General features: G+C 45.3%; 1 protein-coding gene across 1 annotated transcript in view; it reads left to right on the top strand.

The window, feature by feature from the left end:
• SLC4A5 (solute carrier family 4 member 5) overlaps positions 1–12,329 on the top strand; it is a 94,095-nt gene that overhangs the window by 67,891 nt on the left and 13,875 nt on the right. The window contains exons 16-20 of the mRNA XM_061211429.1: positions 1,808–2,008; positions 5,262–5,375; positions 6,781–6,942; positions 7,752–7,930; positions 9,211–9,283. Coding sequence (XP_061067412.1) covers positions 1,808–2,008; positions 5,262–5,375; positions 6,781–6,942; positions 7,752–7,930; positions 9,211–9,283 — 729 coding nt within the window. The remainder of the gene's footprint in view (positions 1–1,807; positions 2,009–5,261; positions 5,376–6,780; positions 6,943–7,751; positions 7,931–9,210; positions 9,284–12,329) is intronic.

Genomic DNA, 12,329 nt, shown 5'->3' with positions numbered 1-12,329 from the left:
ATGCTCCCCCCTCTCTGAATCTGATCTGTCCTTTGCACTCATGTGTCTCCGAGGGCCCCAGGTCTGGTCTGCCTTTCCCAATAATGAGGAGCAGTGGCCGTCAGGAGAAGACACCTAGCCTAAGTGGTACTAACGGTGGGAAGTAGAAAACCAGGTGAAGGGTAGCACCTGGTCGGTGCTGGGAGGAGACTTTTGGACTTTCAGTGTCCCTAAGCTTGCCCCTTAAGTTACCCCTGCACAGGCAGCTGACTGCTCAAAGGCAATTTAACAAAAGATTTTCTCAAGTATCTGATTTTGAGGGAGGAAAAATGGAATCAGTCAGTGCCTATGTATGAATACTTACTATGCGTAAGGTGCTGTGTGCGGGTGATATGATGGTTCGAAAAACATCTAAGAAACAAATGTGGTCCTTGCCCTCCAACCTGCTTGTAATATGCATGTGGAGATTAACCTGAAAAAGTAACGGGCAGCACAAGTAGAGCGTGCCATGCGTCCAATATAGGTCAAATGCATCCTTCCAGCAGTGGAGGCAGGATGTACTCTGCAAACTAGAGAAGAAAGCCTCATAGAGAAAGTAGAATGTGATCTGGTCTTGAAGGTTGGGAAAGTTGGTTCCATAGAGAACAGCACATTCCAAGCCTAGGGACCAGCATAGACAGAAGGGCACAAGAGGAAAAGCACAAAATCTGTCCTGAGGACAGTGGGTGGACCAGTCCTGCTGAGACAGAGTGAGGGTGGGGCATCACACAGGGAAATCGGGAGAAATAAGCCAAGACAGAGATGTTGGGCCAGACCAGTGGGGCAGTAGAGGCATGGCTACATTGCGGGGAACATTCCCATTGTGTTGGTCTGTTGATCCCCATTCTATTGGTCTATTGATCTAAGCAGGCCCAGGGCCAGCTCAGATTCAAAGGGGAATCGCCTTTTGATGGGAGGACCGTTGATGTCACATCGCAAAGGAGTGTGGACACAGGGAGCCATGATCCATTGGGGACCGTTATTATATCAAACTACCACACTTCTCTTAATACAAACATACATTATGGCTAGTTGCAAACATCTGTTTACTTCATTATGTAGGTTCCTGAATATTTGCACATTTATTTTTCAAAATATAAATTAAATTTTATTATACATTACTCTCCTTCTATTACACTTAGAAACATATATATTAATATACATGTGTGAATATAGATATATGAATATATGTACATATACATACTTAGGAACATAAATAAGAATATATATAGGAATGTGTATTTTATATATATATATATATATATATATATATATATAATTGTTTTGTGTGCCCTGGATTTTAGGCATCTGGGACACCAAAGGTCAAGTGACTGAAGTGATTAACCCAAGAGAGGTCTGACAAGGGTGGGGTGTGAGCCCCTTTCCTTCTTCTATGCACACAAAAAGTGTGTGCATAGAAGAAGGAAAGGGGAGGATAAATGTGAGACACTCCAGGAAGGAGTTGTGGACAGGACCCATGGTTGATTGACTGAGATGGGAGCCAGTCCTGCACTTTTCCTCCTCACTCACAAAGCAGTACAACCTAGAACACAATGAAGAAGCACATGTCAGCTCCTAACCTTCCCAGGGAACCTCCTGCTTGTCATTCCTTGAAACAGCCTGTCCCCAGGACCATCACTCTGTTGCTGGGCACTATCATGGGGCAGGAGGGCTGGGGCCCCTTGGAGGGTGGGAGGGGTGCGCGGGCTGCCTGGAAACTGCAGTGGGGAGGAAACAGCTGACCTCCCAGGAAGGCCCTGACTGTTTCTCTCCTATCTTGGTCTCCAAGTACAACCCCCTTAACCTCACAGCGTTGGACTGGTCCCTGCTGAGCAAAAAGGAGTGTTTGAACTATGGTGGGCGCCTACTTGGGAATTCCTGCCAGTTCATCCCAGACTTGGCACTCATGTCCTTCATCCTTTTCTTCGGGACATACTCCATGACCCTGACCCTGAAGAAGTTCAAATTCAGCCGCTATTTCCCTACCAAGGTAACTTCACCCTACAGTCAGACAGTTCACATGGAAGCCACCACTGAGTCCCTGAGAGGGTTCTGGTCCATCTGATGGAATGGACACCACATCAGCACTTGCTCACTGAGGTTTTTTCAAGTTGAGAGCACAGACTTTGGATCAGAGAGAACTGGGTTCCCTTGTTGTCAAGCCCCATGACAACACTTGATATTGTCAGACTTTTATCTTTAGCCTAGTAGTATATTGTGGGTTTTTTCCTTTTATTTCCCCAATGACTAATGAAGTTGAAAATCTTATGTGTTTAATGGACCTATGACCATTGACTTTCTTTTTTTTTTTTATACGGAGTTGTAATTTTAAAAGAAGTGACTTACAAAGAAGTCACTGTTATTTTTTTTTTAAGGTCTTTATTGGAGTATAAATGCTTTACAATGGTGTGTTAGTTTCTGCTTTATAACAAAGTGAATCAGCTATACATATACATATATCCCCATATCTCTTCTCTCTTGCGTCTCCCTCCCTCCCACCTTCCCTATCCCACCCCTCTAGGTGGTCACAAAGCACTGAGCTGATCTCCCTGTGCTATGCGGCTGCTTCCCATTAGCTATCGATTTTACATTTGGTAGTGTATATATGTCCATGCCACTCTCTCACTTTGTCCCAGCTTACCCTTCCCACTCCTCGTGTCCTCAAGTCCATTCTCTAGTAGGTCTGCATCTTTATTCCTGTCCTGCCCCTAGGTTCTTCATGACCATTTCTTTTTTTTTTTATATATTCCATATATATGTGTTAGCATACGGTATTTGTTTTTCTCTTTCTGACTTACTTCACTCTGTATAACAGACTCTAGATGACCATTGACTTTCTTCTTGTAAGAGCCTGTTTAAATCTCTTGCACATTTTCAACTGGGTTGTCTGTCTTTTTCTTTACAATTTGCAACTCTTTATATATTCTGGATAGAAACATTTTTGTGATCATATGTGTTGCAAATATCTTCTGCTCTATGACTGGCCTTTTTACTTTCTTAATGGTATCTTTTGATTAATAGAAATTCTTAGCTTCACTGTAATCAAATATATCCAATTTTTCCTCAAGGAAAATATTGGATAGAAGATATTCTCCTATGGTATCTTCTAAAAGCTTCATTGTTTTTCCTTTCATGTTAAATCTATAATCTACCAGAATTGCTTTTGACATATAATGTGAGAGAGTGTTTGTTTTTTATTTAGATAGCCAATTGTTCCAGCACTTTTAAATTTTATTTTATTTTTACAAACTAAAGAGGAAATTTTATTTACTTAGGTAACATTGGTTTATAACATTATATAAGTTTCATGTGTACATTATGTTTATACTTTTTTTTTTACATCTTTATTGGAGTATAATTGCTTTACAATGTTGTGTTAGTTTCTGCTGTACAACAAAGTGAATCAGCTATATGCATACATATATCCCCTCCCTCTTGAGCCTCCCACCCACCCTCCCTATCCTACCGTCTAGGTCGTCACAAAGCACTGAGCTGATCTCTCTGCCAGCACTTTTTTTTAAAAAAAGACCATCCTTTTCCCACTACTCTGCAGTGCTTCCCTTGCCATATATCAAATGTTCACATGTGATGGGATCTGTTTCAAGGTTCTTTATTCTGTTTCACTGATTTATTTGTATGCCAATATCACAGTCTTCATTTCTAAAACTGATAATAAGTCTGTATATCTTACAGACCAAACTTTCCCTCTTTGTCCTTCGTTTTCAATAATGCCTTGGCCCTTTGTATTTCCACATAAATTTTAGAATCTTAAATTTCACCAAAATAAAAACTTATTGGAATTTTGATAGAATTATATTGACTCTAAATGTCAATTTGGGGAGAATTTACACCTCTCAAATTCTGAGTCTTCTAATCCTTGAATATGGTATACCTTGCCATTTATTAAGGTCTTTTATTTATTTATTTTATTTATTTATCTTTGGCTGCGTTGCGTCCCCGTTGCTGCACACGGCTTTCTCTAGTTGTGGCGAGCGGGGGCTACTCTTTGTTGCGGTGCGAGGCCTTCTCATTGCGGTGGCTTCTCTTGTTGCGGAACATGGGCTCTAGGTGCGCGGACTTCAGTATTTGTGGTGCACGGGCTCAGTAGTCGTGGCTCGTGGGTTCTAGAGCTCAGGCTCAGTAGTAATTGTGGCGCACGGGCTTAGTTGCTCCACGGCCATGTGGGATCTTCCTGAACCAGGGCTCAAACCCGTGTCCCCTGCGTTGGCAGGCGAGTTCTTAACCACTGTGCCACCAGGGAAGTCCCTATTAAGTCTTTTTTTTTTCTCTCCATAATATTTTGTAGGTTTTGATCTTGAGGTCTTGCACATTTTTTATTAGATTTATTCCTAGATACTTGATTTTTTTTTTGTTTTTACCTATTGTAAATGCTAACTGCTATTTTAACTTCATTTTCTAACTGTTTTGGGGCTAGAATAAAAGCATTTATTAATCAAAACAGCACTTGCATATGTGAGCAACAGTTATGAAATGAGGAGGGGCACTGGGAAGATTTTTAGCAATGCTCTTCTAACAGAAACCCCATGAGCACTCTTCTAAAGCCATCTTAAATAAATTTTCTACTACTATTACTACCAATAATAATAATGATGATGATGAAAAATATCTTTGATATGAATAATTGAATTTTTGCCAATATTTTGTAAAGACTAAATAAAAGATTTTGGGGAAGATTTACAAAATACAAACTGAGCAAAAAATAGTGTACTTGCAACACGAATGCATCCTCAAGAGAAATTCCCTCCCTTCCTTCCAACTTCCAACCAGATCATTTCCCTAAGTTGCCTTTTATATAAAAATTCCAGAGCAGTGACTGCATCTGAGAATATCTATTGCCTGAAGGATGAAATAAAATTCATGTTAGTGTCATATTCTTTTATCACCACCTTTTTTTCCCCTCAAATTAATACTTACAAAGTGCCATGTTGCCACCTGGAATTTAGTGTTGCAGAGAAGAATGAGATCATACCATTTCACAGCCATCAGTTTGGTAAAAACACAAAGGTCTTGGAAAACCAAGTATTGGAAATGAAAAGTGATGGGTGGGAGTGTCACCAGGTTCATCCAACTTAGAGAGTGACTGGCACTCTCTGAGATAGCTGAAGATGGGTCTTCTGACTCTGGAGCTCAAGCTCTCAGCAGCTCTCCTCTTCGCTACTGGAGGACGGGGTCTGCCTGGAGCAGGCAAGAGCTTCTCTGACTTGCTTATCTCTTTTCTGCAGGTTCGGGCCCTAGTAGCTGACTTTTCCATCATTTTCTCCATCCTGCTGTTCTGTGGAATTGATGCCTGTTTTGGCCTGGCAACCCCCAAGCTGCTCGTGCCCAGCGTCATCAAGGTTTGCCCAGGGCCCCTGCTCTGTGCATTCTCTCCGCCTGCCCACCAGCTGCAGATCCTTTCCCCTCTATGCTGATCAAATTTTTATGTGCTCAGCCAAGTGACCACATGGGTTCTCTGTATGCTCCACCCTTCCCACACGGCCTGCTAGGGGCGGTCCTTTGGGATAGTGGTTTGGGGATATATCCACGATGAACTCCTGCTGTGTAGCCACAGGATGGTGAAGGTGCTGGAATCTACTCTCCAGCCCAGCTGAAGCCCCTTGATTTCCACTTACAGGTTTACAATTCCCTCACTCATAGCAGTCTACAAGTTGGGCCATCTGTTGAAAATGATCCTTTGAAACAGTGATCCTCGGGAGTTCCCTGGTGGCCTAGTAGTTAGGATTCTGGGCGTTCACTGCCATGGTTCATTCCCTGGTCGGGGAACTGAGATCCCGCAAGCCACGTGGCGAGGCCAAAAACAAAAAAAAACAAAACAGTGATCCTCAAAGTGTGGTCCCCAGACTAGCATCTCGCCCTCATCTGGGAACTTGTTAGAAATGCAAATTATCAGCCCCACTCGAAACCCATGGAATCAGAAAGTCTGGGGGTGGGGTTCAGGGCTTTGAATTTAACAAGCCCTGCAGGAGATTCTGGGGCCTGCTTAAGTTTGGGAACCACTGCTTCAGAATTTCCCATTAGTCTAGAGTTGGTGCCATTTGCTTGTAGCTCCGCTTGAGCCCTGCTCCCTCACAAGGAGCTCCACCCGTCTAAACTGGACTGGGAGGTACAGGTTCTAGAATTGACCCTCCCTGCCTTTGAGGGCTTGACCTTTGCAATATTATTTCAGCTTAAACATCTCATAAAACTCATGCTGGCCTTGAAATTTAAAGTACTTCTTTCTCTGAAGTAAACAAACGATAAACCTCAGCCCAGCTCCTGCACAGATAATCCTTTATTCTTAATATGCAAGTCTAAATTAATGTTCGGTGTTTTACAGACAATTCTATAACCTCCCCAGACAGATGACTCAGAGAAGAGACAGAAAGCATCAGGCACTGGGCCCATCATTTTCTTTTTTCTTGCTGTTGGGCCTCATTTCCATTTCTTGTTAACATCTTTTGCAATTAGTGACCACAAGCTCTCTACCAATGCCCCCTGACTCTGCACCTCCCCGTTTCCCAAACAAGCCCATGGCAGCTGCAACAAATCATCTCCTTTGTTCTGTAGACACCACGCCCTTCCCAAGTCTGTGCCTCCGGGGTCTCTTTAAAGTTGCAGGTGCCTAATGTCTTTAAGGGATAAGATTGCACTTGAAAAGTACCCCAGGTGTGGGAATAGCAGGAAGTCTGGGAGAGCGGACCAGACAACAAGTGCACCGGGACAAGAGAGAGAGAAAAGGGCCTTCTCCTTTGCTCTGCTCAGCCCACGCGGCCTGATCGAGGCTGGTTCGTGGCCCCCTTTGGGAAGAACCCGTGGTGGGTGTACCTGGTAAGCATCCTGCCCGCCCTGCTGGTGACCATCCTGATCTTCATGGACCAGCAGATCACAGCCGTCATAGTCAACCGGAAGGAGAACAAGCTGAGGGTAAGGCTGGTGCTAGGAGGAGGGGCACAATCTCTTTCTTTCCACAGAGTCAGAAGGAATGAAGGAGGGAGGAGGTGCTTCTTTCAAAATGTTGGGCCATTTGTGAAGCAAAATATGAAGGCAGAAGACTGGAGTTCCGGGGGTGGGGAGAATATGCCCTCCAGATGTGGGTAAGGCCAGAAGGGCCAGCGGGGAGGCTCCAAGGGCCAGGACCAAGCCCAGGATGGGCCACTGGGCGCGGCTCCTTGCTTCTCCCAAAGTGACCCTCCCGCTCTGTCTCCTGACAGTGAACTTGGGAGTCTGAACAGATCCTAACAAGGGGATTTTGACCCAGAGCCATAAGGCAGAGGAGCATCCTTAGCCTTCCTGGCCCCGCCAACTGTCCTCCCTGCCTCTGAGTCTGAGGAGACTCAGACTACTCTCTCCCCCATCCCAATCTGGATCACTCTAGGCTTGGTCTAGGCCTGCCCCACCTGGGACCCCTCATTAGGGAATTATAGAGATATTGGGCTGCTGGGTAGGAGACCTTCTTCCCAAGGACCCAAACCCAGGGCCTCTCCAAGCCTGAACACCCCTCCCCTCCCTTACCTGCATCAGTTCCCTGGTTCACCAAACCCTGGGGTTGGTGAGGCCTGGTCAGCTTAGGGTGGCAGTCCTCTCAGAGTACTGTATAGAAGCCCACGGGGAGCCCTCAAAACGTGTTCCACAAAATGGCTGCCTTGGGAGAGTTCTGTCTCCCCCACCCCACCCCAACAGGTGGTTGGGAACAGGCTCCCTAGACAGCGTCCTCCCTCCCACTGCCCCTGCAGAAGGCTGCTGGCTACCATCTGGACCTGTTCTGGGTGGGCATCCTCATGGCTCTCTGCTCCTTCATGGGGCTCCCCTGGTACGTGGCTGCCACGGTCATCTCCATTGCCCACATCGACAGCCTCAGGATGGAGACGGAGACCAGCGCCCCTGGGGAGCAGCCGCAGTTCCTGGGGGTCAGGTAGGTGGGGGTCAGGGCCCGAGGACCACCTGGGCAGGAGTGGTCAGATTGGGGGCAGTGGGGAGGAAGCAGGTTTTTCTTACCATCAAGGCGTTTGGGTGAATAGGGCCCCTTCTCTAACAACCCAGGAACCACAGGGATAGGAGTGATAGCCCTGAAGGGAGGGAAGAGGGAGATGAAAAGTCAGTTTTAAGCGGTGCTTTTTTCTTAATAGATTCCAGTCAGTACACCCCAGGCCTTACACGTGCTCTCACCTCTCACCTGTATAGCTGCTCAGGGGTTCCCACAGAGCCCCTTCTGACCTGACTCTTTGTCTCCTCTTCAAGACTCCCTAGCCATGCCGTCCCCCAAATCCCCCAAAGCAGGGTTCGGGTCCTGCTCAATCTCCATTCCTCCAGAAAGCCTTTCTAGGACCACTCCCACCCCCTGGGCTGTGGCCCATGGCCTGTCACTTCCGTTCCTTCACTCGCCGCTCCTCTCATGTGAATGTTTCAGGCAGGGAAGCGCATCTTCCACCCCTTAGGACCTCTGGGGTGAGCCCACATCAGACCCTGGCATTCTCATACACGGCTGTCCTAAGAGCTTGTCCTCACTACCTCGGAATTCCTGGGCTGCCCAGGCGGCCCTGAGCAAGGTTCCTATGGTCAGGGCAGTGTCCCCTCCCCAACCCCTGAGCCCCAGATGGCTGGGCCTGAGCAATCTGCCCCAGAGCCCCAGGCTTCCCCTGGACTTGTGCCTGGGTCTGAGCACTCCAGAAAACATACCTGCCCTCCAGCCCCTGACACCTGCTCTGCCAGCAGCCAGACCCCCTTCCCCTAAATCCTCATCAGTCATGCCCCACAAGCATGGGATCTTATTATAATCAAAGGGCAGAGATAATAAGCACTTCATATCCCACTTCATCCTCACAACAGCCCCTGAGGTGCGTGCCATTAGTTATTTCTACTAATGCTGAAGACATTTAGGGCCTTGCCTGATGCCACACAGCTAGTAAGTGTCAGAGCCAGGATTCAACCCAAGTTGGTCTGGCTCAAGCACCCCCTGTTAGCCACTGCACTGGATAACCTCCTGAACACCCCTACAAATGCCCTCACCTCAGTCGGATTCCCTCTCTTCCCATGTGCCGGGCAGCTGGTCCTCAGGTCACTGGTTTACTCTCTGGAATGGGGCAGCAAGGCAGAGGCCAGAGCCTCAGACACAACCTTCAAGTGCCCACAGAGGGCTGGAATGGTCATGGAGCATCTCCCAATCCACCCTGACCATGTGTTCTTTTCTGCCAGGGAACAGAGAGTGACCGGCACCATTGTCTTCATCCTGACAGGGATCTCTGTCTTCCTGGCTCCCATCCTGCAGGTGAGGCTCTGCACCCTCTGCTAGGGCCCTGTCCACCTGAGAAGGCACTGATCCGATGCCTCAGAGGGGGGAACAGCCTCCCTACAAGGCCCCTAAAAAGGCAGGATCCTATTAGGCCAGACATGTTTCATCATTATTACTGTTTTCTGTAATGTTGCATCCTTTATTATCAGCACCAGGCCATCCTCACTGCTCTTTCCCACCCCACCCAGGGTCCACCCTCACCTTTCTGAAGGACCCTTCCCACAGACATATCTGCCAATTTCCATCCTTGCTTAAATCAGTAGCTTCTCAAGCTGGTTGTGTTTCCATGTTGTAGTTTATGGCCTCCTTGCTCACCTATTTCCTGAAGTTTAAAACTTGCAGTGGGGGAGGGAGGCTTCTGTCATTATTCTTGGGGCCTGTTTTCTGCTCCTCTGTCTTGCATGTCTTGGGCGCATAAGTGACTTTTTCCCACACTGTGAGAAGCTCCTCTTGCTCATGTCCTTCCAGATCAGCTGGAAGAGATGATAGCAATGGGGTGTACATTTGGAGCATGGGTCCCCCAGAAAGGCTTTCCATTCCAGCCACTCACCTGTTGTATTAGTCTGCTCTGGGTGCCATAACAAAAGGCCACAAGCTGGGTGGCTTAAACAAGAGACATTTATGTTCTAGAAGTAGATCATGGTCTTTCCTCATGTGTGCACGTCTGTGTCCTATGTAATGTGTCCTGTGTCTCTTCTTATAAGAACCAGTCGTATTGAATTAGGCTTCATCCATATGACTTAATTTTACCTTAATTACCTCTTTAAAGGACCTATCTCCAAATTCAGTCACATTCTGAAGTACTAGAGGTTAAGACTTTAACATATGAATTTGCCGGGGCGGGGCTGTGGGGGGTAGTTAAGGCGCAATGGTTCTTTGGCAGCCTCTCCGCAAAAGTAGATATTCCCTGGCCGTTTAAAATACTCTTTTAAATAAACAAAATGCCTGCCCCCCACCCCCGTATGTAATCTGTTTCCTGCAAAATGGAAACATCCATTAAAAAAATACCCAACCTCAAACCTGTTTGGTTGTGCCCAGCACCAGTTCTCAAGCCAGAAATATTTTCCATTGTAAACAAATCAATTAACATCATGGTTCTTTAGTCTTTGTTTTTTTACAAGCTTACCGCGAATGAGCTTGTAAAAAGATATTCAAAGGGAAAAATAGCTGCAAAAGATTGGGTGACTACAACTTAGCTTAATTCAAGAAAGGAAAGTCTTCTGAAGGCATTAAGGGAAAGGGCCACTGACAGATCATGTCGTGGAGTCTTAACCACTGCACCACCAGGGAAGTCCCCTGCTGCAGTTTTCGGCACAAATGTTGTAACTTCCAAGCTGTAGACTGTATTTCTGTATTAATTTATGCATCTTATAAAAACAAATGGCGGGGGCTTCCCTGTTGGTGCAGTGGTTAAGAATCCGCCTGCCAATGCAGGGGACACGGGTTCGAGCCCTGGTCTGGGAAGTATCCCACATGCCGCGGAGCAACTAAGCCCGTGCGCCACAACTACTGAAGCCTGCGTGCTTAGAGCCCGTGCTCCACAGTAAGAGAAGCCACAGCAATGAGAAGCCCAAGCACTGCAATGAGGAGTAGCCCCCACTCATCGCAACTAGAGAAAGCCCGCCTGCAGCAACGAAGACCCAAAGCAGCCAAAAATAAATAAATAACAATTTTTTAAAATAAATAAATTCTTATTATTTTTTTTTTGCAGTCCAGTGGTTAGTTAGGACTTGGCACTTTCACTGCAGTGGCCCGGGTTCGATCCCTGGTCAGGGAACTAAGATCCTGTAAGTCTCCCAGCACAGCCAAAAAAAACCTAAATGCGCTCTATAAATAGGATAAGATGCCAGATATGGGGAAATATTCATTATTGCTTTGGCTGTCATGAAAAAGTTTTTATGGGGTTTATTATAGCTCCAAATGCTCTGATATTGTCTTTGCATTCAATCACAAAAGGATATGAAAAATTTGCCTGCTCATGTTCTTTTACAGTGAGAGGAAAAATATATATAATCATTTTATTTAACCACTAATCTATTTGATAAGTTTTATAGCATGGAAGACATCTAGATTTTTATTGATCATAAGATTTAAGATTTCTGATTTGATTGTATCAAGGTATATATCAAGGCTTTCAAAACTGTTAGGTGATTAAAGCATTATGACTAGCTGACACCAGTACTAAATATTAGATTGATTTTAGGTAAAGGAGAGATACTTGGTATAGCCAGTTAAAGAAAAATACAACTTAATCCAGATCTGAATTCTTAGATTTAATCCCAGAATTTATTTCCAATCAAGAAAATTTTCCATAAAACTTGTTTAACTTTTTGCAACTGTAAGGTTGCCTAGTTCTGTCAAATTAGGCATAGCCAAGTACTGGACTCATAGAGAACTTACACTAGAGAGCTGTCTACCCAAGACCATACTGTAGTTGAAATTTTTAATTCTTATTTATGTAGCCAACAGAAGAGAGGTCCCCCTGATGCTACAAATTCAGGGGGTGCAAGTTGGATCCTAGTTACTAGTGGTTTATTTTTATTAATTTTTCTGTATCACTTATTAACTTCACCTATTTTTGTACCAGTTCCTCCAGTAGAGTTCTGTTCCAGGGCTTCTCAAATTCTAATGTGTATTCAGAACTAGAATAAAAAATTTCACAGTTTGTATGGAAACACAAAAGACGCCGAATAGCCAAAGCAATCTTGAGAAAGAAAAACAGAGCTGGAGGAATCAGGCTCCCGGACTTCAGACCATACTACAAAGCTACAGTAATCAAGACAGTATGGTACTGGCACAAAAACAGAAATATAGATCAATGGAACAGGATAGAAAGCCCAGAGATAAACCCACGCACATATGGTCACCTTATCTTTGATAAAGAAGGCAAGAATATACAATGGAGAAAAGACAGCCTCTTCAATAAGTGGTGCTGGGAAAACTGGACAGCTACATGTCAAAGAATGAAATTAGAACACTCCCTAACACCATACACAAAAATAAACTCAAAATGGATTAAAGA

Source organism: Eubalaena glacialis, chromosome 14 (assembly GCF_028564815.1).
Source record: "Eubalaena glacialis isolate mEubGla1 chromosome 14, mEubGla1.1.hap2.+ XY, whole genome shotgun sequence".
Classification (NCBI taxonomy): domain Eukaryota; kingdom Metazoa; phylum Chordata; class Mammalia; order Artiodactyla; family Balaenidae; genus Eubalaena; species Eubalaena glacialis.
Note: the sequence above shows the minus strand (reverse complement) of the source record. Positions and strands in the feature narration are given on the sequence as shown.